Genomic DNA, 22,482 nt, shown 5'->3' with positions numbered 1-22,482 from the left:
GCTGACTCATCGTAGGAAGCCTCAGCTGGGACATCAGGTGACATGCTCGTTATGGACCCTGCCTGAGGCACCAAAGGCTCGATGGACTGGGGTTAAATGTTACTACAGTATTGCTAACATTTGCGGCTTGTAAAAGGAAACTGACATGGCTTAAAGTAAGGTATTTTTAGTTCATTGAATCAGTCGTCATAACTATTTACTGAGGGTAAACATGCATCTGTCATCCCTCTTCTCCTACAGGGTCTGGTAGATATTGAATAGACATCAGGAACGTCTACACAAAGGAAAGGACAAAAGAAAAGACAAAGGAACGGGCTACATCAAAACAACTCCAAGTTGCAGGGTCCAAAGTGCCAGGTCATCTAGTAAACATACGCGCTTTCCCCACGTAAGACACGCTGGTGAATAAACTCTTTCACCTAGACAAGGCAGCCAGTGTCGCGGGACAGGTCAAGTGAGGAGCCAGTTAGCCCACTGCGCTTGCAATCTCAGCACCGAGTCCACTGTCACTGTGGTGTCCATAGAGTACCATTTTTGTTGACTCGAGATCCTCCCCGTCTTCGTCCGGCTCTCCTTCCTGCTGATCATCCGTCGACTCATTCCCCTTGGTCGTCTGAGCATCGTCCTCATCCTGGTCCGCCGTTCCTTGCTCCTCCTCTTGTTGTTCACCATCTTCAGGGTCTTCCGCAATGGAGCGGGGGGCTGCAGCGGACATGTTTGTGGAACTGGCCGCGCTCACTCGTCGATCGGCGGAGACGACACTCTCGGTTCCGTACATCATGCTGTCCGTGTACGTTCCAGTGTAGCTGGTTCTACGTTCAGTACCAGCATCACTCTCTTCTCCGCTCTCATTCTCGTCTTCCTCTGGGAAACTCTCGTTCTCCTTGTTAGCTACTGAGCTTCGACCGCCCCATGAGGCTTTTCGCAAGGAGTAGTTGGACTTCACGGAATGACTCCGCTTCAAATTTGTAAAGCCACTGCCCGAGCTCGCATATCTATCAGGTACGCCGCGATTGCCAGTGACATTGCTCAAGCTGAGTATCCTTCGCTCCTTGTTTGCATTGGATGGAGTGTTCGACCCCAACTGAGGTGAAGCCGAGGATCGCTTTTTCAATGCAATGCCAACGCTGCTCCCAATGATACTCCGGGAATCTTTGGCAGTGCTGGTGGTACTGCTGGCACTAGGTCCTCGGGAACGAGAGCCATGCGCCTTCTTCATGTTCAAACTTTGTAGACCCCTTGGGCGGCTGAGGAGGACCGTGCGAGCATGATCAAGGACACCCTCCAGAATTCGCTTCTCAAGAGTATCAGCACGGTCCTCCATGACCTGCATCTCCTCGTGACGGAGCTCAAGTGCCATCTCCAAGCTAGATAGCTCCTTGCTAAGCTTGGTGTTTTGTTTGACGAGCTCTTCCTTTTCGGATTTCAGTGTATTGATTATGCTCAGAAGAGAGTCCTTCTCTTCATTGAGAGTGATGATTTCGGCTTCGACCTGCTCTTTCTGCGCATTTCTTCTCTCCAGCGCAATTGCGGCCTCCTCAGCCTCCCGACGCCTGCGCTCTGTATCCTCCGCCACGAGGGCGGATTGAGCTGCAAACATCTCGTTCATCTTGCGAGAGGTCTCCATGATGTCCTTATGCATCTCATCTAATTTCATCATCTGCGTAACTGACTGGTCAGTGTTTGTCGCGTGATCAAGAAGACTATCTAGCTTTTCATGAATTGGCCCGTTAGTGTTCGTGGCATGGTCGAGCAGCTCATTCAACTTGTCGTAAACTTGAGCATTGGTACTCGTAGTCTGACTGAGCAATTGATCAAGCTTTTCATGTACTTGGTTGTTCGTCACGCGTTCAACAAGAATATCGAGAGCCTCTTGCACCTTGCCGTTCTTTGCATGTTCCAAAAGGCTGTCTAGTTTCTCGCGGACCTGAGTGTCATCGTATTTCTCCGGCTCAGGTGGTGGAAGAGCTGGAAGCATTGATGGAATCGTCGAAGGAAGAACGGAAAGATCCATCTTGATATCCTCCGTCGCTTTCTGAGAATGATCGTAGTGCTTTCCAACGATGGAGAGAATTTCCTGTATCGACTCCAAGACCTGCGGATGGAACTCATGCAGCTGGCTCTCCACGCGATCGGTGGCAGCGACTGCTCGTTCAAAGTCGGACCGAGCTTGCTCGTGGTGCGTCTTCACCTCGTTGTGCATCTCCTCTATCTTGGTATAGGACTCGCCGACCTTCTCGAAGAAAGTCTTTGTGTCCAAGCTGATGCGTTCACACGTTTCGTTAACGCTATCGCCCATGGCACCAATGACGAGCTTTATGTCTTCCGCAAGGGCCTTGGTGGTTGTAATAGCTTCCAGGTGCGCGTTGTCTCGTTCCTCGGTTTCAGTGAACTTCAAGCCGATTGAAGAGTGGACTTCATCATACTTGGCCATGACTTCGCCGAGTTTCTCGTCGATTTTTGCACCCAGCTCCACAATGATGGCTGCTCGAACCTCATCATGTTTGACAAGGGCAGCGGCGTCACGTTCCTCCATTTCGAGCTTGCCAGCATCTTGTTCACCACGGACGCGCTCAAATTCCCGGTTGATAAGTTCTGTGAGTTCGTGAATGCTTTCTACGGTCGTAAAACTTTCGGCAGAAGCAACCAAGCCTTCCAAGAGTTGCTTGAGCTCGGAAAGTCCCTCGGAACTGCCATCCAGCTTGCTCTTTAGCTCGTCGCCGAGTCCTTCGACCACGGCCCTGGCCTCATCAATCTTCTCCGCAAGCCCAGCGTGTTCGACCTTTCTGGCTTCGAATCCTTGCGCTGTCAACTCGTTTTCCGCTTCCACTTTCTCTCTGAAGTCGGTCACAAGCATTGAGAGATCCTGGATGTCGGTCTTTGTTGGCAGTGTCTCAACGTCAGGAAGCTTCAATTCTTCCACCTGAGTCTTCACCTCGAATATCATGGCTTCCACTGTTTGCAAATCCGATTTGACGAGCTTTTCAGCATCAGGTTCACCTTCCGAACCTTTGCTCTTGAGCTCATCAAAAGCGATCCACATATCCTTCAAAAGAGTCTCCAGAGTACCAATCTCTGACTTGGTTGGTCTTTCTTCTAGGCGAGCGGAAAGTTCAGTGATCGCTTCCTTTGTCTCTTGGACGATGACTTCGAGGCTACCCAGCTGTTCCGCCTTAGCGATTTCGTCTAGGGCTGGAAATTTTAACTCATCAAGCTGGGATTTCGTGTTTCGCAGTAGCGTTTCAATGGCGTCTGTATCCTCTTTCTTCGCTGTCGAGTCATCCACCGGATTTTCCCGAGCTACAATACCGGCTACGGAGCTTTGGAGTTCGTGTAGGCCGGCGATTACCTCGTCCAGATGCTCTTTTTTCAGGGCATCTTCCGACGGTTCCGCTGCACGCGGGGCAGACTCTATGGCGTCGACCTTGACCTGTAGCTCGGTGATGAGGGTTTTGAGGGCTTCGATGTCGCTGCTGATATTCGGCTCATTTGCAAGCATCAATTCCCCGCCTCGGGTAGCTTCAGGCTCCCTTGACTCATCCTGTGACTGACGCAATGATTCTACATCTGCCTTCAGGCTGCTAAGTCCTTCTTTCAGGGTATCGAGAAGTTCGGAATGATCAACCTGCTCAGGTCTGTCGAGAAGTTTGGACAGGTCACCCCGAATTGTAGCCACGCCATCATTGAGGACCTCAATGACTTCACCAGTTGAGAATGACACACTGTCTCCGCTATCTTTAGGTTGGTTGTTCTCTTCACGAAACGCTTCAAGGCTTTCACGGAGAGCCGCGACGATCTCGTCCCTGTCGGATTTGGGCTGTGCGGGAACAAGGCTCGTGGTCATAGTCTCACGAATACTATCAAACTCTTCCTTGATGACTTTGGTGATGTCGTCTACGCTTGGGGCCTTCTGGCTTTCCGATACATCGCGAATGGCGTCGAGAATCTCGTCTTTGTCGCTGGAGACATTGGTGCGAATAAGGAGAGAGCTCAAGGTTTGCCGAAGGTGCTCAAATTCCTTCTCCATAGCATCAAGAAGTTCTGGAGTGTCCGGATTACCCCCTCGGCTGTTGGCTAGGGCAGCATCCGCGATGGTCTTTTCCATATCGGCGTGGAGCAATCGGAATCCTTCCTTGACCGTGTCCATGATTTCATGTTTGCCGGAAGCTTCCACGGCAGTTGCAGCGTATCCTTCGACCTCTTGTTTCACAGCAGCTAGGCCGTCCTTGATTGCTTCGAGCACCTGCTCAGTGTCTTTCTCACCGGCAGGAGCCTGCTGTTGGACATTGTCTTTGATTTCCTGGACGAGCTCCTGAAAACGTTCCAAAGCCTGCTCCCCGGCGTTGAGATTCACTGAGCTCAGGGCCTCTTGAAGGCCGGCCGATATTGCCTCCATCAAATCCTCCTTATTGAGCTCAATCTCCCTAATCATTGAGTTTTGGTTCTCCAGGCCCTCTGCAATTGCGGCCAAGATTTCTTCCCGCGAGATATCTGGCTCAACCTTCGTACTAATGGCTGAGTTTTGGGCGGCAAACGCATCATTTATCGCGTTGACGACATCGTCCTTCGTGATGTGGACTGGCTCTGTTCCTTTGGTCGCGTTGAAATGGGTCTCCAGCCCTTCCGACAGGGCAGTCAATATCTCATCGCGACCAAGACCCGAATCTAAACTTTCTCTGGTCAGAGCGCTTTGGGAGGCAAATGATTCGGTGACTGCCTGAAGTATCTCGTCCCGTACAGCAGCCAGGTCATCGTGACGAAGGTGCCGATCGGCAGTCTGCTGAGTGTGTTCTTCCAGACATTCGCGGATGGTCTGGGCGATTTCGTCTTTGGTAACTGTTGGAGGTTGCTCGAAACTCTGAACTCCTGCCTGAACAGCGGCCAAAACTTGATCATAAGTCACGGCTTGTTCACGTTGCGGCTGGTATGCCTTGAGCCCTTCGCTCAAGCACTCTAGAATCTCGTCGCGTTCAAGACCAAAATTCTGAAGTTCAATTTCGGGCTTGTACGTCTCCCAAGCTTCCCTGACCGTTTCCAGTATCTCGTCTCTCTGAAGACCGGGTTCCTGAGGGGGCTGGGACATGGCGTGCTCTTCAACGACTCTCTTCACAATGGAATAGATCTCAGCGCCATCCATTGCTGATCGAAACTCCGACAACGCTGAAGCATGGTGTCTATGCTCATTCATAATGTGTGATAGCTGGTTCTTCAGCTCTTGAAGGCTTTGCTCGACGATGGCAGCGATCTCGTCTTTGCTGGGCGCCTTGGGTTCGTCGTCCCCTGCAGAACGAATATTCTCTATTTCCTCAAGTTTTCGGGCAAGGTCTCGTCCCATGCCCAAGACTTGACCTCGCAATTCTCGGACCAGCGCTTTGACTTCATTGGTCATCCCACCGCCTTCAATGACACTGGTCTTTACGCGCTGCATTATTGCCAGCATTTCCTCTGCGATGGAATTGTCTAGCTGCTGGTTTGGGCGTTCGGCGACGGGACCACTCTCGTTCTGGATGATTTCCATGTCCGGTCCATATGCTTGTTCGGGATCCATAGTCTTAGAATCAGTAGCATGGAAACTGGCGCTCCTCTGCGGCGGAACAGCCCGTGAGCGGACCAAGGCTTTGCTTTCCGAGCCCTCTTTCACCAAGTTGAGGATTTCTTCTAGCATCTTTACGATAGTGCTGTCCGATTGTCTGTCGGAAGAGTCTTCCAGGGGCCGGGACTTCATCTCATCAACGAGATCCAGGAGCTTCTCTTGGCCTTCCTTGGTGGCCATTTCTCGCAGGACTTTCTCCAGCAATGCTATGCTGGCTGATCCGTCAGATATGGGAGTAGGGGACACGCATAGTTCACGTTCCATTGCTGCAGCGAAGGGGTTCGGACTGGGCATCCGTTGCGCAGAAAAACTCTTCCTCGAAGAACGAGGAGAACTATCCGATTCCCTGTGGTTAATATTCTGGTCAGAACCTAGGAGAGAACTGAAATCCCACCTTGTGGCAGTATCAGGGTCTAGGAGCTTTGCAGCCAAACTTGAGGACAGGTCGCGGAGACTTTTCCTAATATCTTCGTCTCGAGCGTTGGTGGCGGCTTTGAGACTGATCAAGTCGGTGGCATTGTCTTTGCTTCGTCGGCTCAATTGAGCCATTTCACGTTGGAGATTGCTGGCAATGTCCGTGAGACTGATGATTTGGGTAGACAGGGTTTCGAGACTGTGGGCGCTTGGACGTTTCGGTGTTGTAAAAGGGTCGGATTCGCCATGCTTAGGCTGAGGTTCGCCCTCATCAGGCAGCTGCATATTCTGAAGAGCTAACATCGTGGCAGAAGGGGGTGTGCTCTCTCCGAGAATAGGTTTGGAGAGGTACCGATTTGAGATTAGCAGGTTCGGGGCATCCTTGTCTGAATCTCTGTCCGAGGAACCGGTTGACTTCGTTGGACTCTTTTCTTCTGGTCGAGTTGTGGAATCCATAATTGATGCTCGTAGAGGTCTTTCCGCTGACCTACTCTCTAGGTAGTTCAGAAACTCAGACCGGGTGTCTGCGTTCTGCAAAGATTGCATCCGCTTGTGAAATTGCCCTTTGATGAGCGACTTTTCTGGCGAAGACTTTGATGGCATTGGGTTCGTTGTGTACGGGCTGGGTACGTTTTCTCTCATCTTCTCCGCAAAATTCGCTGCCACAGCTTGGATACTTGGTGAGACATTGCCTTTTGTCGCTGGGCTGGTAGAACCTGGGTTCAATGGCAGCGGCGGAGGTGCCCGTTCGGGATCCGAGCTATCCCACCTTCGTTACCAAGATTAGCTGTCAATTTCAAGCAACTCGCCTTGCACTTTCAAAAACAGTGACTCACATGGGCACCGACTGGTGTCTGAGAACGAGCTCCCGGTCACGGGAAGCATCGCGAGTATGAGACGACGGCATAGCGCAGCGTTCAGAGGTGACTTGTGATAAGTGGGATGAGTGGGTTAAGTGGGTATCTTCGCAGAGGATCGCAAGAAATGGGATGTATATTAGAAAGAGAATTGCTCGGAATGCGCGAAGGGTTGATCGTCAAATGTAAGGTCGTAAGGGCATATCAGATCGTAAGAACAATAAGCAGGAGGTTAAGGAAGCAAGATCAAAATCAATAACTGCGCTTGCTGCAAGAAGTACGGAAACAGCAGGGTAAACAATGAAGACAAAGGGACAATGCAACGTGCGATGGGGTTGAAGGCACACAGAGGAGCAACTCTAAAATCTAGATACCTTGCGACGAGGAGACAATCAATCACTTTTTAAGTGGCAGAATAAAGAAAACATGGAAGTGGAGTTGGCGCTGGTGCTGAGAAACAACGGTAGCTCATGGGGCATCGATCATAGTCCCGGCCCAATCTGCGCTGTACACATCAAAGCTCCGTTGCCCGGCTTCATAGCAACCAGCGCCTTTGCCGTTGTCTAGTAAACAAAGCATGACGACGATCCATCTGCCGGCGGTGAGAAGTTTATCCGGGAAGAGCGGGAGCTAGTCCCTTTGGAGAAATATCCCAAAAACAGTCTAGCTGAAACTGATCGGTAAGCTGGCCAATGGAATCGGGGCACACAATTGTTCCATCTTGCCCTGAGCCCTGCCGTGCACTACTCTCAAGCGAAAAAAAGAACGTCGAACGCGGGAGACTCTCGATAACACGACCGAAGCACAATCGACAACAACCCCATCGACCTTGCGCTCCGCTCACCATGAAGTGTTAGTTGAATGCCGTCTCATTTCGAGTTCTCAATTATTTGAATATCAGTTCGTACTGACAGGATGGTGAAATAGTCATGAAAGTGGGCCGTGTGGCCATCATCACCCGTGGCCGTTACGCCGGTAAGAAGGTACGACAAGCCTTTTCTTTTCCTACGTGTTCTAGCGGAAATTTGCATGAAGGATCTGGTTCGGGACTTTTCGATGGTCGATTTTGAGAGGAAGAGAGAGACGTTCTGGACGAATTCGGGGAGAGATCGATTTGGGATGGGATCAATTGGACATTGAGAAGGATGTGCTGACAAGGGACCTTTTCGCGAAATCACAGGTCGTCATTGTCCAGCCTAACGACACTGGCTCCAAGGCGCACCCCTTCCCCTACGCCATCGTCGCCGGTATCGAGCGCTACCCTCTGAAGGTCACCCGCCGCATGGGCAAGAAGATGGTCGAGAAGCGCAGCCGCATCAAGCCTTTCATCAAGGTCGTCAACTACAACCACTTGATGCCCACCCGTTACACTCTTGAGCTTGAGGGTCTCAAGGGTGCCGTCAGCCAGGAGACCTTCAAGGAAGTCTCCACACGCGAGGACGCCAAGAAGACCGTCAAGAAGGCCCTCGAGGACAGATACACCAGCGGCAAGAACAGATGGTTCTTCACTCCTCTGCGTACGTGCAATCCTTGCTTATTGTTACTTGCAGTGAGAGAGTTGTGTGCTGATTATTATTTCTACACAGGTTTCTAAACGGGGTATTTTGGGGCGTTTTGTCGTTTGAGCGCGCAAGGTTCTAGATGAGGCAAACGGAGGGAAGAAAAAAGGGCATCGAGAACGTTCGGTTCATGAGCATGGCATCAAACGAAAGTATACCATAGCTGGGTGCGGAACTTGGAATGTATCGATGCACAGGTCCAAGACTTGGCCATGTTTCTTTTATGAGGGCAGCCATCCAGAACTGGCGCCTGTCCTGAAATGAAAATATGAACAAATTCAATTCTCTTCTGTTGTCTCAATGTCTCGATTCTTGCGTTCTCGATTTATTACGCAGGTTCACTAACAGATATCCTAATTGCTTACCGCTGCGAACGAAGACTGTTAAGACACTCGACTCGGCTTCATGTGTCAGCAGTGGTCCTTCCAACTTTGTACATCCCGAATCCCGCGCCAGACCCTGACGATCTATCAGCCCAGATAATGATCGAAACTTCGTTAACCTTAGTTCAATCAAGCCCTCGGTCGGTCTCGTGATTCCAACACCTCAGCAAATCGATTTCAGTATCAGTTGCCACGCCTCGGAAACACAGTAGAGACAAGCCTCAGGATCCGAGGATACAGCTACCCTTGTCGCTCAGTAACAGTAGGCGCATACCGTTCGAAAGATATGATCTGTGGCACAGGGCTCTGTGTCAAACTCGAACGAAGCATGCGACAATCCGCGCATTGCCTCGTCGGGGTTCCAGTCATACGGCTGTATTTGGCGGTTTCTAACCCATGTCGAAGTCTTTCCGAGTCCATGCAAACTAAGCTGCGATGGTGCATTCTGACCCATGTCGGGTACATTTGCTCTTTTTGCGACGATCATCCAAGGTTGTCTATTGTTGCGGAGGGGGTCCACCTGAGGCGATTTTAATCCCATATACGCATGTCGGTTAGGTGTGCTTGGAGATTACGGCTTCACCCCTACATATGCCATGCCACCATATTTGAGGCAATACTCAATAACAATATTAACATTCCGGTAACGCAAGAACATCGTTCAGTACCTGTCAATTCTATTTACATGATAGATGAATCATTTTAGGCTCGCCACTCAACTTCTTGTTGATTTGCATCGCATGCATATGGATGGCTGAATATATATATCGATTGGTCAGGAAAACGCAACACGGCTCAACAAGGTTCGCGATGTTTGCCTTTGACCGAATTAACTCCATTGAGACAATTGGCCTTGGTCGCCAATACTACTCCACTGTTCAGATAGGCGATGCAATAGTCTTCTGAAGGTCGCAGCACAAGCATTTGCGGCTACTGGTCTGTTAACGGAGCGGGGGCTGAAGGGTTTAGGAACAGCGCCAGGACGTATTTCTATACAATTGTTTATGACCGACGAGGCGCAACAAAAGTACGGAGCACGACGACGGTTGGCAACAGCACCTTGTCTTCTCAAGCATTTCGGTGGACTGGGTTGACGCAACAGAAAGAAAATGCTGATTGACGCTCAGGCCCACCGATGAACCAAGCTAAAAGAACTTTGCAGACGGGAAGAATCAGTGAAATCGCCTGGCAGGCTAGTCGAATCAGACGTAACGAATCACAGTTCTTGTCTTTGCAGTGAGTCCTTTCGAAGAAGAGGGCACTACATTTGTTCCCGGACGAGAACTTGATGAGAGTGAGACACTAAGAAATCCGGTCTCTTCTGTTAGTCACTGATAAGCTCCTCGTATACCCTAGTTCAGTGAAGAACAATAGTGAATGATGCACTACCATGGTTATGCAGAAGGGATATGAATATATGATGCTGTCTCAATTCTTTGACTAAGTACCTATCCCATGCTCTATTATATTTGATAGCCTACTGGGCCTACTGGGCCTCATCTCCCATCCTCTTAGCGATTGACCCACTATCACATGCTGCAAACCGTCAAACCTTGCGTACCTAGTGTCCTCGATGGACTCATTACACATAACCAAAGAGACAGTTGATATGAACTCTTTGGCAAATGCTAAGGTACTTATTGTCTATTGATATGCAACATATGGATGGAAGGTACCTAATTCTCATCTTTGACCTTTTTCCAAATATCTAGAGTTCCAAGCGCCTTTGCCACACTACGGAGTACTGATAACGAAGGCCAAGGCACAGGAACTGGTAATCCGAGTTTTTTCATCATGTTTCAGTGTACATATGGATCGAAAGACCTGCTTAACGCTTCGGCCCAATGATGCGATCCTTGGAAAAGCAACAGCGGGTGGCAGAGAGGACTGAACGTCGAGGACCCCCTTGTCCAGAACGTTTCTGACAGTGTTTCCCCTCCCCTGTCAAATTAGATGCAGATTACCGGGCACAGAGACACGAATGATTTAAGATGAAATTCTCGGGTTCGGACTTCTGGACGGGAAAGCTACCGGGGGTTCCAGGCCCTCTTCCGATGATACGACGATGACGGTAGGAGCGTTGATAATGAGGTTATACACTTTCACCAACGGGAGCCCCTCCTTGGCGCCTGCTTTCAGCAAACAGGGCCCGCTATCACATGCAAAGTTCAAGCTCCTACTGCTGCATCAGGAAAATAATAGGATAAAATAGGTACCTACTATAGAATGGGCGAGGGAATCGACAGGGAAACTACTACTCCGTACAACACCTATCTATCATACCATGACTGATTTTAGTATCGAGCGATGGCAAATAATACTAACTCTATAAATACAGGAGAGGTAGTTCGAACTGATTGATTGACATGTGCTGAAGTTCCTCCCATTTCCAATTCCGCTCCTGTAATCTAAGGTATATAGTCATCCTCCTACACTCTTATCTCTCATACTTTCCGACCACTCTCAAGCACCTACCTTTATCTACCCCCATCCTAAGTAGCTTCTTACTTTGTGACCTCTCTCGGTGGATATATTCTCACATTCACGATTCCACAGTTCACTTCTTAAAGGTATATTGTATCCCATCACATCTACCATCCTCTTTTTGCTAATTTACATCTCTTGAATAATAGACTCTATGCCTCACGCAGAGAACGGAACAATGGGTGAGCCCTCTGTCAACGGCGAGAAGGTCCATTCTCACTTCCTCGATGTAAGTTCCTCGGGATGCCTGCTTGATTGCCTGACAGTTGTCCGTGTAACGTGTTACTGATCACAATGTGCCATAGCATCTTACCTCGTACCCTGTCGTTTCAGATTCGATCACCGTCTTGAAAAGCAACAAATATGCTGCCAAGTCCTTGGAGTATGCCGACCAAGGCTACGTCCGCATAGCCAAACCATTACTGCCCTACCTGTCGAAGCCCTACGGCTACGTCGCGCCCTATGTCGCTCAGGTAGATAACCTCGGAGATCAAGGGTTGACGAAGCTCGACACGTCATTCCCCATCATCAAGGAGGACACAGATAAGATAAAAGGAACGATCTACGATACAGCCTTCTTCCCCGTGCGTCTGGCTGGTGGCGTGAAGAGCCATGTCTTCGAGACTTTTGGATCCGAATACAAGAAGTGCGGCGGTGACGGAATGGTTGCAGGCGGCAAGGCTGCCATCAGCACCAGTCTGATCCTATCTCAAGAATCGTTGGCCTATATCAGCTCGTTCCTTCAAAAGAAGAAAACTCAGGCCAAAGAGGCCGTCAATGAGAAAACCAACTAAGCGACATGTAGTGATACAGGGTCACTCTTACTTCTGCTTCCTTTTTTTTTTTTTTCTCCTGAGCGTGGTCTACTTTCGCTTACATTTGTTTCCTTTTCTGTCTGTGTGGGACAAAATGCTTCTCTTTAATTCATTGTTCGTATGTTACTCTGGTTCGCATTTGGATACACCTGGTGGGATTGTTTGTATCAGTCACGATTAGATATTTATATATTCTGATGAACACCATCAAAGCTCTGAAGCTAACCCGCGCCTGCTCGTACTGCACTGCTCATGTTATGGCTTACAGTTTTCATCGTCAATTCCCACAGAAGAAGGTCAATGGATATATACGTCATTGTGGGATGCATCTACACTGAGAATGGACAAATGCAGTCAACGCAGCTGTATTAGAACCAAGGCAGCATACCAATTGTTTAGTATAGAGATTCAGTGTTCGCCCTCTCCTGGTTCTTTTCGCCTTCTCTTTTTTTAATTTATTTATTTATATATATTTATATATATTTTATATATTTTTTTGAGTTATGGGCGCTTGCATGTGATTCCAACATGTAGACTACCTAGATAATGCAAGCCAAGAAAACGGGAAGGTATCATTACCCGAAGCGGATAAATCACGCCTGGTCCCACTATCAAAAGTGACGGCGCGTCAAACGCGTCTGGCCAATCTTCACTGTGTCAGGAACCTGCCTAATTACGCACAGCGATGCTTATGGCTTACTGACTACGGAGTAGTCCGCCGAGAGTTATCTACATCTCCATCGCTGTTCATCAGTTTTCTACATCCGCACCCTCGCCATGCCTCTAGTTCGCAAACGCCGAGCTGTGAGTCGCTTGTCACTTTCATGACCTATCCTTTGCCAGACTAAACCAAAGCTCAATCGTAGGAACAACAGCTCGAATCTGACAATGATGATGAAGTTTCAACGCCGGTCGCTGGCCCGGTCGCCACAGAGAACTCTCGTCGCCGTCTCAGACGCACATCAGACTCGGAAAGCGACGACGATGCCGGCCCGGACGACGCTCGCGCGCTGAGTTCTGAAGATGTTATGGTTAAGAAGCTGGTCCGGCTAGCGCTGGCGAGTGAGCTGTCGCGGCAACCGATCCGCCGGACAGACATAAGCACAAAGGTCCTGGGGGAACGGGGTTCCCGCCAATTCAAAATGGTCTTCGAGACAGCGCAGAAGACATTACGAGAGACGTTTGGGATGCAATTGGCCGAATTGCCGGTGAAGGAGAAGGTGACCATTCAGCAACGAAGAGGTACGTGGCAATGATTACAAGGACAGCCAGATGATAAGGATGTTCTGACCCCGAAGTAGCCGCCCAAAAAGTCGATAGGCCCTCGTCCACAAACAAATCCTGGATTCTTACGAGTACCCTTCCTCTCGCATATAGAAAGCCCGAGATCCTTCCACCGACAAGAGCGCCGCTTGAAGGCACCTATACCGGGCTGTATTCCTTCATAATTGCCGTGATTCTGCTCAATGGTGGTTCCTTGCCGGAGCAGAAACTCGAGCGCTACCTCAAGCGTACCAATGCTGATACATACACTCCCATCGATCGTACGGACCGGTTTCTCCAGCGTCTATGTAAGGAGGGATATCTCATCCGTAATCGGGAGATGGACGGCGGAGAAGAAATCATCGAGTACATGGTCGGGCCGCGCGGTAAGGTTGAGGTGGGCGTTCAGGGAGTGGCCGGGTTGGTGCGGGAAGTCTACGGTCGTCAGGGCGCTGTTGAAGGGGACGATACCACACCTGCGGAGCGAGCGCAGATGGAGGAATTCGAGTCGCGGCTGGCTCGGAGTCTAGGTATCAGGCTACCTGGTGCTCGGGTGGCTGATAATCAAGACGAGAGCGGAGATGACGAAGATGGGGAGGCAGCAGGGCGAAGTCGAAGACGTCGTGGTGCTGGTTCTGATGACGAGGCAGACGACAGTGATGGTTAGATTTGGGTGGCTCCGAGTTTGGCCTGTGATTTTGTGACCGTTATTATCTATTAAATATGATACCCTCAATTGACTGTTAAGTATACGAGATAAGAAATTATAGGGTCTGTATACTCTACTGGTGTTCGCAGTTTGTGGAGGCATCTTCAACGGACATATATATACTCGACGGGCTGATCACATTCGGCACAATACTGATCGCTCACCCAGCCTGCTAGCTAAACGACCTGCACCGCTGTATTCTGATACTGGTGTTATCACTTGTCTTCGCATTTTTCATCATACTCAGTGTACATGGTCAGAAGAATACGTTGAATGCCATCTCATGGGCTGTGATTTATGATCTACAGTACATCAAAGCAGCTGATCAAGTAACAACATGAACGAGAACGCTCGACAGTGTACAGTTGAAATAGTCTATTGACCCAAAAATGTATAGAGAGATATAGTCATAAGGTCGTATACCCGGAAAGAGTCAGCCATCCGCCGTCAAATGATCTATCTGCTCCTACTCGCTGTCACTGGCGCTATCATGTACCGACCCATTATCCCCAGTGTCCCGAAGCCCCTCGGCCAGAATATATTCGGCCTGCTCTAGGGCGGATTTGATTTCTTGGTTGTTGTAGACCAGCTCAATGGGCTTCTGGCCGTGCTTGTTCCGTACGCGCGGATCGCAGCCAGCTTCGCACATCATTTTGATCATTTCGAGGCCGAGCTCGGCGTCCTTTTCGTTGGCGAAGCGGACGGCGCTGTGGAGGGGGGTGTCTTTGTCGAGGCGGGTGAGGGGGTCGCATTCGAAGTATTGGATGTCGAAGAGGAAGTCCATTGTATCGTCTGGTAAGGCAGATTATTATTAGTCTATATCAAGATGTAGCGGGCACCGGGTTGAGGGATAGCCTGGACCTACAGCTTCCGTACATCGCACAGATGTGCAGGGCATGGTTCCCCAATGCATCTGTCACGCTGTTGAAGAACTCCGCGACCTCTTCGTTCGATTTATCGCTCATTGTCTCCATGACCTGCTCGACCAGGTGAGGCTGGTCTCGTCGGCAGGCCTCGACGACCAGTTCGCGAGGTGATGCGCCCTATCTGGTCAGTTTTCCTTAGTTCACCATAGCTGGAAACAGCGCTCACTTCTTCCGCCATTTTGCTGAGTACGGGATAAAAATTGGATTGTGAAGAATGTCTTGTATCAATGAGCACGATTCCAGATTTTTGATGTCCGTCTCAGAAAAGTGTTGCGGTGTGGTCTGGTGGTACTATGCGGGGTAGAGTAGGAAGCTGTACGAAATAGGACTTGACAGGAGGTTGTTACGGCAGATCGGAGCAACAACCACAAATAAGCAGACAAAAGGGGGAATAATGAATTTTGGTCTCCAAGCTCTTTTTTGGGATCCCCAGAGATCTGATGGAATTTAGCGCAGGAAAATTATCTAGCCATGGGAAATCGAAGCGTCCTAGGATCTCCAGTTCTGCTGTCCCTTATCTGTTTAGTGATACTCTGTAGATGAGGTACATAGACTCAGGTACCTTATCCAGAGCCTACCTACCCACAAGATGTTGCCTGATAACCGCTCGGGTCATACATCATCCGTTCCGCTGTATGTGCCCCGCGTCCAATCGGCGACTGTCTGTCATTTTGCATACAGCCGCGCGGCAAAGATTAAATTCCTCTCCGCTAACGAACGTCGTTGCTGGGTAGAGGCATACGCCTGAGGCAGCTGCTCGTTTATCGTGCAGAACTTAGTCCCTTGCCGTGAGATTGTCGCGCAGCAGCAGGATAGTCTGCATTACATGTCTGAAACTTAGTATATCCACTGATAGACAGATTCCTAGCGAAAGGCCAATATGTTGACATGTGAGTTCAATACCCCGCCAGATTGACACCAGCTCGGTAGAAAGATATGAGACTGACTTGAGCTATTCACCTTGCTAGTTTGCCCCAATTGCGGCAATTCTCTGACCATTTCACGCGGCGAGCCAACCCGAGAGTACCCCCTCGGCGTCAACCGATTCGAGTGCCGGACATGTCCCTATCAGCATCTGCTGAAGCACGGTAGACAGGAGAAGACCACCATGAAGCAGAAGGAGGTGGAAGATGTCTTTGGTGGGAAGGAAGAGTTTGCGAATGCCGACAGCATGGCCAGTAAGTGCTTGATGGTTGCAAGATGAAGTTTTCAGCTTTGCAGTAGAGGCTAACACGGATGTGTTTGTTCTGCGTTACAGCTCAGTGCCCCGCCGAAGATTGCAATGGCGATCGTGCATACTTCTTCCAGTTGCAGATTCGGAGTGCGGATGAACCTATGACTACATTCCTTAAGGTGAGTGTTTCCCTTGCTGCAGTCATGCTGGCAGCTGCATCATGCGGAGTGCTAATTGCATATGACAGTGTACTACATGCGGTGCACGGTGGAGAGAAAATTGATCATTGCCATCAAGTGATGGTAATGACGGCAATAATTGTGCTAAGCGCACTGCTCGATTGACTCATAGACTGATGACGAGGCGAATATGGAGCATGGAAAAGGCGCTAATTATTTTTTCTCTGTTGTTTAATGTGCTTGCAGCAGTTGGATGATTTGTTGTTCATAGACTGGAGCTTTAGAGATACCCCTCGTTGTCGATTATCTACATGTGTAGCTGTTGATTATTTAGGCTCTTGACTATTCGGATTAGCCGCACCTTTTTTACTTCTTGTTCTGTAATTCTTACCGCCTTTCTTTTTCTTAGCAGCCACATATAGAGGGGTAATAATCATAGGATCTGGATTGGCTATAATTACGTAGCTTCGTGTGAGCTACCCAACTTTTGAGTGACTCAAAGAGAACCATTTTGGGTGTCCGACAAATCTAGTTCAGTTCAACCAACTAGCTGATGAGGGGCATCTACGCAAAGGTCGGCGGCAACAATCCAGCCTCCCTAGCAACTGGATCGATAGTGGCGAGGTAAAAAATTTCTTTCCTTTCTTGTTAATGCTGTAGACACGATAGTTTTCCCTTTTTTTTTTTTTTTTTTTTTTTTTTTTTTTTTTTTTGGGCATGTCGACCTTACAGTGAAAATCCTAATTGTGGGTCAAAGAGGGGCGCCACTCGGCCGGGCCACCGTGTGCTGCCCATTAGGAGCCAAATAGAGACCATGAGCTGCCGCGGGGTTCTGTTACAAACATGGAAATCAAGCCCCTCGCTCGTAGTAGACTATATACTGCGTCGTAGTGTGTGGTACGTTGTAGTAGTAGATAGACAGATTGTACTGGAACCCCCTGCGTTGATGCCCAGTTTTTCAGTCCAAAATCCACTGTAGACATTGGGAAATAGGTAGATACTGCATAGGACTGTTGAGGGACGAAAAAATTTTCTCGCTCCCTCCTTTTCTTTGCTTGTAAAAAAAGATAGTGGATCCAGACTCGGAGCGCCGAAAGGACATGAACCAAGGAAATGCAGGATCTCCCACCAGACAACAGCGTGAAAAATCTGAACGAAACAGCCCAACCGACTGACACTCCGCCGCGCAGTGAAGATTTTGCGCTGGTCCCGCACTATCAGAGTGGGGCGTTTACCCCTCCAGGCCCAATGATAACAGCGGCTCGCCAAGGGTTTTGAGCCCGCCGCTTAGTCGTGGTCTCGCTTGACCCCTCCATATAAGGATTTCCCCTCCTCCCCTCCCACAAAATTTTTCTTCTTTTCCCTCCTCGTCCGCTTCAGTACGTATATCTTCCCCTTCTTCCTATTCCGTCCTCTTCTTTCTTTCATCTTCCCAACTAACATCTTTGCTCAGTACCTCTACGCATACTAGCCGTAGTACCTGAGCAATTTTCACAGAACTTCTCTAGTATCTTACAAAGAACTACAAGGTTCAAACCTAACCGTCAAAATGGGGTGAGTGAAAGGCCTTGTCCAAGTCGGTCCGTCATCAGGCTGGGTTGGCTAACTTTTTATCTTCTCTCTACAGTAAGGAAGACAAGACTCACATCAACATCGTCGTTATCGGCCACGTCGATTCCGGCAAGTCGACCACCACCGGTCACATGATCTACAAGTGCGGTGGTATCGACCAGCGTACTATTGAGAAGTTCGAGAAGGAAGCCGCCGAACTCGGCAAGGGTTCCTTCAAGTACGCCTGGGTTCTTGACAAGCTCAAGTCCGAGCGTGAGCGTGGTATCACCATCGACATTGCCCTCTGGAAGTTCCAGACTCCCAAGTATGAGGTCACTGTCATTGGTAAGTTTTGACTCTTGTCCTGACGTGTTGTGGCACCGTAGCTAACACTATCTCAAGATGCTCCCGGTCACCGTGACTTCATCAAGAACATGATCACTGGTACCTCCCAGGCTGACTGCGCTATCCTCATCATTGCCTCCGGTACTGGTGAGTTCGAGGCTGGTATCTCCAAGGATGGCCAGACCCGTGAGCACGCTCTGCTTGCTTTCACCCTCGGTGTCAAGCAGCTCATCGTTGCCCTCAACAAGATGGACACCTGCAAGTGGTCCGAGGATCGTTACAACGAAATTGTCAAGGAAACCTCCAACTTCATCAAGAAGGTCGGCTACAACCCCAAGGCCGTTCCCTTCGTCCCCATCTCCGGTTTCAACGGTGACAACATGCTTGAGCCCTCCTCCAACTGCCCCTGGTACAAGGGATGGGAGAAGGAGACCAAGGCCGGCAAGGTCACTGGTAAGACCCTCATTGAGGCCATCGACGCCATTGAGCCTCCCGTCCGTCCCTCCAACAAGCCCCTCCGTCTTCCCCTCCAGGATGTCTACAAGATCTCTGGTATCGGAACGGTCCCCGTCGGCCGTGTCGAGACCGGTGTCATCAAGCCCGGCATGGTCGTCACCTTCGCCCCCGCCAACGTCACCACTGAAGTCAAGTCCGTCGAGATGCACCACCAGCAGCTCCAGGAGGGTGTCCCCGGTGACAACGTCGGTTTCAACGTCAAGAACGTTTCCGTCAAGGAAGTTCGCCGTGGTAACGTCGCCGGTGACTCCAAGAACGACCCCCTCTGGGTGCTGCCTCCTTCAACGCCCAGGTCATCGTCCTCAACCACCCCGGTCAGGTCGGCGCTGGTTACGCCCCCGTCCTCGACTGCCACACTGCCCACATTGCTTGCAAGTTCGCTGAGCTCCTTGAGAAGATTGACCGCCGTACCGGAAAGTCTGTTGAGAACAACCCCAAGTTCATCAAGTCCGGTGATGCCGCTATCGTCAAGATGATTCCTTCCAAGCCCATGTGTGTCGAGTCCTTCACCGACTACCCCCCTCTTGGTCGTTTCGCCGTCCGTGACATGCGCCAGACCGTTGCGGTATGTACTCCCCGTTAAAATATTTTGAGAAGATCTGAAGCTGACATGTTTATAGGTTGGTGTCGTCAAGTCCGTCGAGAAGTCCGCCGCTGGTGCCGGTAAGGTCACCAAGGCCGCCCAGAAGGCCACCAAGAAATAGAGGATTGGAGAGTGAAAACTTTGCTTAAACATTCTTCTATGAGATGTCATGAAATGACCTTTTTTACGATTAAAATGGAATTAGAGTGAATTCATCTTCATGTCTCAAAAATTCGTTGAAGCCGTAGTGTAGCTATCCTGACATCCCGTCGAGTACCTGTGTCGATGGCTACTGGCCCTGTCACCCTCTGTAATTTACCTTGGAAGTCTGTAAATTATCTTCATCCTCTGGCATCCAATGCTGCCCGGTACGGAGGATTCTTTCAACTCAACACCAGATCCTGTCTCAAGTTTGTCTTGCACAACCTTTTATCTCATTCTAAGTTCTGTCAATGTAACTACAGTGGGGGTTCAAAGTATTTAGACCCCCTTATGCCGCAAAGATCACCGCTTTCCATTTTGATCTAGTCTGCCCCTATAGAAGCTAGTATTTTGTATACCATCCATCCGCATCAAGGATTGCCTGCACACGGTGAGGTATAGTATTAGATAGATGCTGCAGGACCCTCTCATCAATTACATGCCATGCCTCCTTTACTGCCTCCATAAGATGCCTTAGAGTATCCTCAGTATCTGGGGCATGCTCAAGCTCTGGATAGTGCTCATAAATAACCCCTTTCATAACTGCCCATAGATTCTCGATTGGAATTCAGATCAGGGAAGTATGGTGGCCAGACCAATAACCTGAGTCTGCATAGGATTGGGCCTATTGTAAACGCTTAATAGTATTCTCTTCTTCGATTTCTGGTCGATTTCATTGCTTCCATTTGCGCATATGTAGACTCCGGAATAGTCGACAAACCGTGCCATTTGATGGGGAGGTATCAACTGCAATCTGCAGCTCACGCATCTTAATATGAGGATCCTTAGTTGCAAGATCAAGTAGATAATTCTGTTGCTCACTAGTTAAGGCTTTTGGACGACCACTTCGGGGTAAGGATTGCTGATCATTGCGTTGATTCTGTTTTTTAATAGTATATTGGATGGTAGAGAGAGGTATCTGGGGATATCGCGTATGAATACGCTTGTATCCCCATCCAATATCATGTAGCTCGCAGATTCGAGCACGAATAGTAGGTGTAAGCTCCTTAGATCGCGCCATCGAGATGTGTATTGGAATAGAATCAAATCGCGTACACAGGCGTTGAAGTGGCAGAATAGATAGAAATGGAAAGCGGTGATTCTAGCGGCAAAAGGTGGGGGCCAAAATACTTTTGAACCCCCACTGTACATCAACTATGCAATCAATCCATCGATAACTGATGCCTAGAGCACCACTGGTCCTGTTCTATATGCTCTGTACCTGTACTTGATTATTCACTATATACTGCCTTAAAGATCCACAATCAGCGAATGTACGACTCTCCAAAGAAACTACGGCGGACGCTTCGCGCCATGCTATGACAGACAATGAAATACAATATGTCTACTTGTTCATGCACCTTGCATCATCGGGAGTGTATAGATTGCACAGAGTTGCCTACCAGGCCAGTAGGTCCTTTATCTCTGAAACCCTGGACTTTCTCGCACATGAGTGATGCCAGCCTTGCTAGAGCAATAAATGCGAAGCTCAGAAAGCTTTGTCAGCCAGCTTACACGGTTTTATCATAGCTCTATGCTCCGGGTTGATACAGACGGATTATCCGCCCTACAATATTTACCTGAAATTCATGAAACGGATCATAGCCGATCAACTATGTCTACGCTATAAAGCGCTGAGAGAGAGAGAGAGAGAGAGTGAGCTGTAGTATGGTAAAGCTATCTACACTGTTTACTCATGAAATGACCCTAAGACGGCGAATTTCCAAAAGAGGCCCATAGCGGCTTTGGACTTAACCGTACCCAGGACCTGGTAGCCGGCGTCTTGAATTCTTGAATGTGCGAGTGCCGCTCCATAGAGGTCTCTTGACAGTCAATGACCGGAGCAGAATGCTGGGTTTCAGCGAAAACGGTCTCAAGCCGTTCTGCTTCCTTGATCCGAGACGCAAAGATAACAACACCGTCAAAGCACGACGTCGCCGTTAGCAGAAGACTGAAGGAGGCGTTCATCCATTTCGCTGTGATTGATATCCGCGAGTCTTTGTTGGGCAATAAATGCGCTTCATCAAAGACTGCCATGCTGAAAAGTTGGGACAGACATCCATCCCAGCCGTGTGGTGACCGAGACGGATCATAAGTCAACTTGCGCTTTTCACACCACTGTTTTGCGGCGGACGGGCCATGTCGAATCAGCAAAGTCTGATAAGTTGTTAATACTGACACCTTAGCCCTGTGTAGTTAACCGTCGGAGATGACATCCTGATTTACCAGCTTGCCATTAATGATGTGGGCGTTGTGTCCGGCAGAGGCCCTGTAGTCGCCGTAATAAACCCAGGGCTTGACCCTGTCTGTCATGGTGATAATCTCGCCAATCCACTGCCCGATTGACTGGAGTTTTGTCCGGTAAAAAAAGGTCGACAAGTCCTTGCCCAGACAGAGCATTTTGGACAGGCTCATGTTGGACGCACACAAGTCCATCCTTCATAGATAATGCGCAAAGCAGGAGTCCAATTGTCATCCCTCCGTATTAGGACCAAGGTATCAAGCAGATTGCTTCTGTGTAAACGAAGTCAGACTCAAGGCCGTCTGGGACCGAGTATTCGTTGGTGGATGGGGGAAGTAGTATCGGTTCCTTCAAGTCGATCGCGCTCACCTGGGACAAACACCAGTTGATCCTGAGCTGCATATAGCTATCTTTCCAGGGACCCAGCGATTGAGTCTGACAGGACTTGTAGGGTATGGACCACCGGCCTCATGGTCTTCCGGCTTTATCAGGATCAGAGCTTGAGCTCTCACCCTATTCTGGAAGATAATGAGGGCAATACTTGCCGGGGTAATCCTCTGTTTCCCTCTTCCCTTTGCAATACCAACATCGTGGTTTCTCTTGGCCATTTTTGTTGTCGTTTTGGTGTTTGTACTATGTTGTTTATGAAAAGCTTTATTTCAACCAACGCCGCAACGTTGAGAAGCCC

At 49.4% G+C, this 22,482-nt stretch overlaps 8 protein-coding genes across 8 annotated transcripts; 5 read left to right on the top strand and 3 right to left on the bottom strand.

Moving 5' to 3' along the window:
- Nucleotides 1–173: 173 nt before the first annotated feature.
- P174DRAFT_504349 (uncharacterized protein) lies at nucleotides 174–7,234 on the bottom strand. The gene is made up of 2 exons (XM_024831203.1): nucleotides 6,844–7,234; nucleotides 174–6,776 (listed from the first exon to the last, which is right to left on the bottom strand). The coding sequence occupies exons 1-2, from the start codon at nucleotides 6,912–6,914 to the stop codon at nucleotides 467–469; spliced, it is 6,381 nt and encodes a 2,126-aa protein (XP_024683239.1). The 5' UTR covers nucleotides 6,915–7,234; the 3' UTR covers nucleotides 174–466.
- A 439-nt stretch (nucleotides 7,235–7,673) lies between these two features.
- On the top strand, nucleotides 7,674–8,651 carry P174DRAFT_441948 (60S ribosomal protein eL27). Its single transcript, XM_024827465.1, has 4 exons — nucleotides 7,674–7,716; nucleotides 7,792–7,847; nucleotides 8,045–8,381; nucleotides 8,451–8,651. The coding sequence occupies exons 1-4, from the start codon at nucleotides 7,710–7,712 to the stop codon at nucleotides 8,456–8,458; spliced, it is 408 nt and encodes a 135-aa protein (XP_024683238.1). The 5' UTR covers nucleotides 7,674–7,709; the 3' UTR covers nucleotides 8,459–8,651.
- Nucleotides 8,652–11,159: 2,508 nt separating this feature from the next.
- Nucleotides 11,160–12,514, top strand: P174DRAFT_407450 (putative pathogenesis associated protein Cap20). Its single transcript, XM_024824135.1, has 3 exons — nucleotides 11,160–11,376; nucleotides 11,440–11,519; nucleotides 11,596–12,514. Exons 2-3 carry the CDS (start codon nucleotides 11,445–11,447, stop codon nucleotides 12,082–12,084), a joined length of 564 nt encoding a protein of 187 aa, XP_024683237.1. The 5' UTR covers nucleotides 11,160–11,376; nucleotides 11,440–11,444; the 3' UTR covers nucleotides 12,085–12,514.
- A 231-nt stretch (nucleotides 12,515–12,745) lies between these two features.
- On the top strand, nucleotides 12,746–14,102 carry P174DRAFT_390145 (MAGE domain-containing protein). Its single transcript, XM_024823473.1, has 3 exons — nucleotides 12,746–12,909; nucleotides 12,972–13,347; nucleotides 13,407–14,102. Exons 1-3 carry the CDS (start codon nucleotides 12,883–12,885, stop codon nucleotides 14,033–14,035), a joined length of 1,032 nt encoding a protein of 343 aa, XP_024683236.1. The 5' UTR covers nucleotides 12,746–12,882; the 3' UTR covers nucleotides 14,036–14,102.
- A 441-nt stretch (nucleotides 14,103–14,543) lies between these two features.
- Nucleotides 14,544–15,181, bottom strand: P174DRAFT_460694 (ankyrin repeat-containing protein ANK1; the record flags this gene model as incomplete). The annotated part of the gene is made up of 3 exons (XM_024829917.1): nucleotides 14,544–14,869; nucleotides 14,943–15,120; nucleotides 15,170–15,181. 3 exons carry the CDS (start codon nucleotides 15,179–15,181, stop codon nucleotides 14,544–14,546), a joined length of 516 nt encoding a protein of 171 aa, XP_024683235.1.
- Nucleotides 15,182–15,883: 702 nt separating this feature from the next.
- On the top strand, nucleotides 15,884–16,460 carry P174DRAFT_421171 (DNA-directed RNA polymerase III core subunit RPC11; the record flags this gene model as incomplete). Its single annotated transcript, XM_024824931.1, has 4 exons — nucleotides 15,884–15,893; nucleotides 15,972–16,181; nucleotides 16,262–16,356; nucleotides 16,425–16,460. 4 exons carry the CDS (start codon nucleotides 15,884–15,886, stop codon nucleotides 16,458–16,460), a joined length of 351 nt encoding a protein of 116 aa, XP_024683234.1.
- A 1,445-nt stretch (nucleotides 16,461–17,905) lies between these two features.
- On the top strand, nucleotides 17,906–19,472 carry P174DRAFT_431545 (elongation factor 1-alpha; the record flags this gene model as incomplete). The annotated part of the gene is made up of 5 exons (XM_024825699.1): nucleotides 17,906–17,910; nucleotides 17,984–18,252; nucleotides 18,310–19,037; nucleotides 19,061–19,333; nucleotides 19,389–19,472. The coding sequence occupies 5 exons, from the start codon at nucleotides 17,906–17,908 to the stop codon at nucleotides 19,470–19,472; spliced, it is 1,359 nt and encodes a 452-aa protein (XP_024683233.1).
- Nucleotides 19,473–21,170: 1,698 nt separating this feature from the next.
- P174DRAFT_486997 (uncharacterized protein) lies at nucleotides 21,171–22,402 on the bottom strand (the record flags this gene model as incomplete). The annotated part of the gene is made up of 4 exons (XM_024830781.1): nucleotides 21,171–21,709; nucleotides 21,779–21,898; nucleotides 21,979–22,066; nucleotides 22,164–22,402. 4 exons carry the CDS (start codon nucleotides 22,400–22,402, stop codon nucleotides 21,260–21,262), a joined length of 897 nt encoding a protein of 298 aa, XP_024683232.1. The 3' UTR covers nucleotides 21,171–21,259.
- Nucleotides 22,403–22,482: the final 80 nt, after the last annotated feature.

Source organism: Aspergillus novofumigatus (assembly GCF_002847465.1).
Source record: "Aspergillus novofumigatus IBT 16806 chromosome Unknown P174scaffold_4, whole genome shotgun sequence".
Taxonomy (NCBI): Eukaryota; Fungi; Ascomycota; class Eurotiomycetes; order Eurotiales; family Aspergillaceae; genus Aspergillus; species Aspergillus novofumigatus.
Note: the sequence above shows the minus strand (reverse complement) of the source record. Positions and strands in the feature narration are given on the sequence as shown.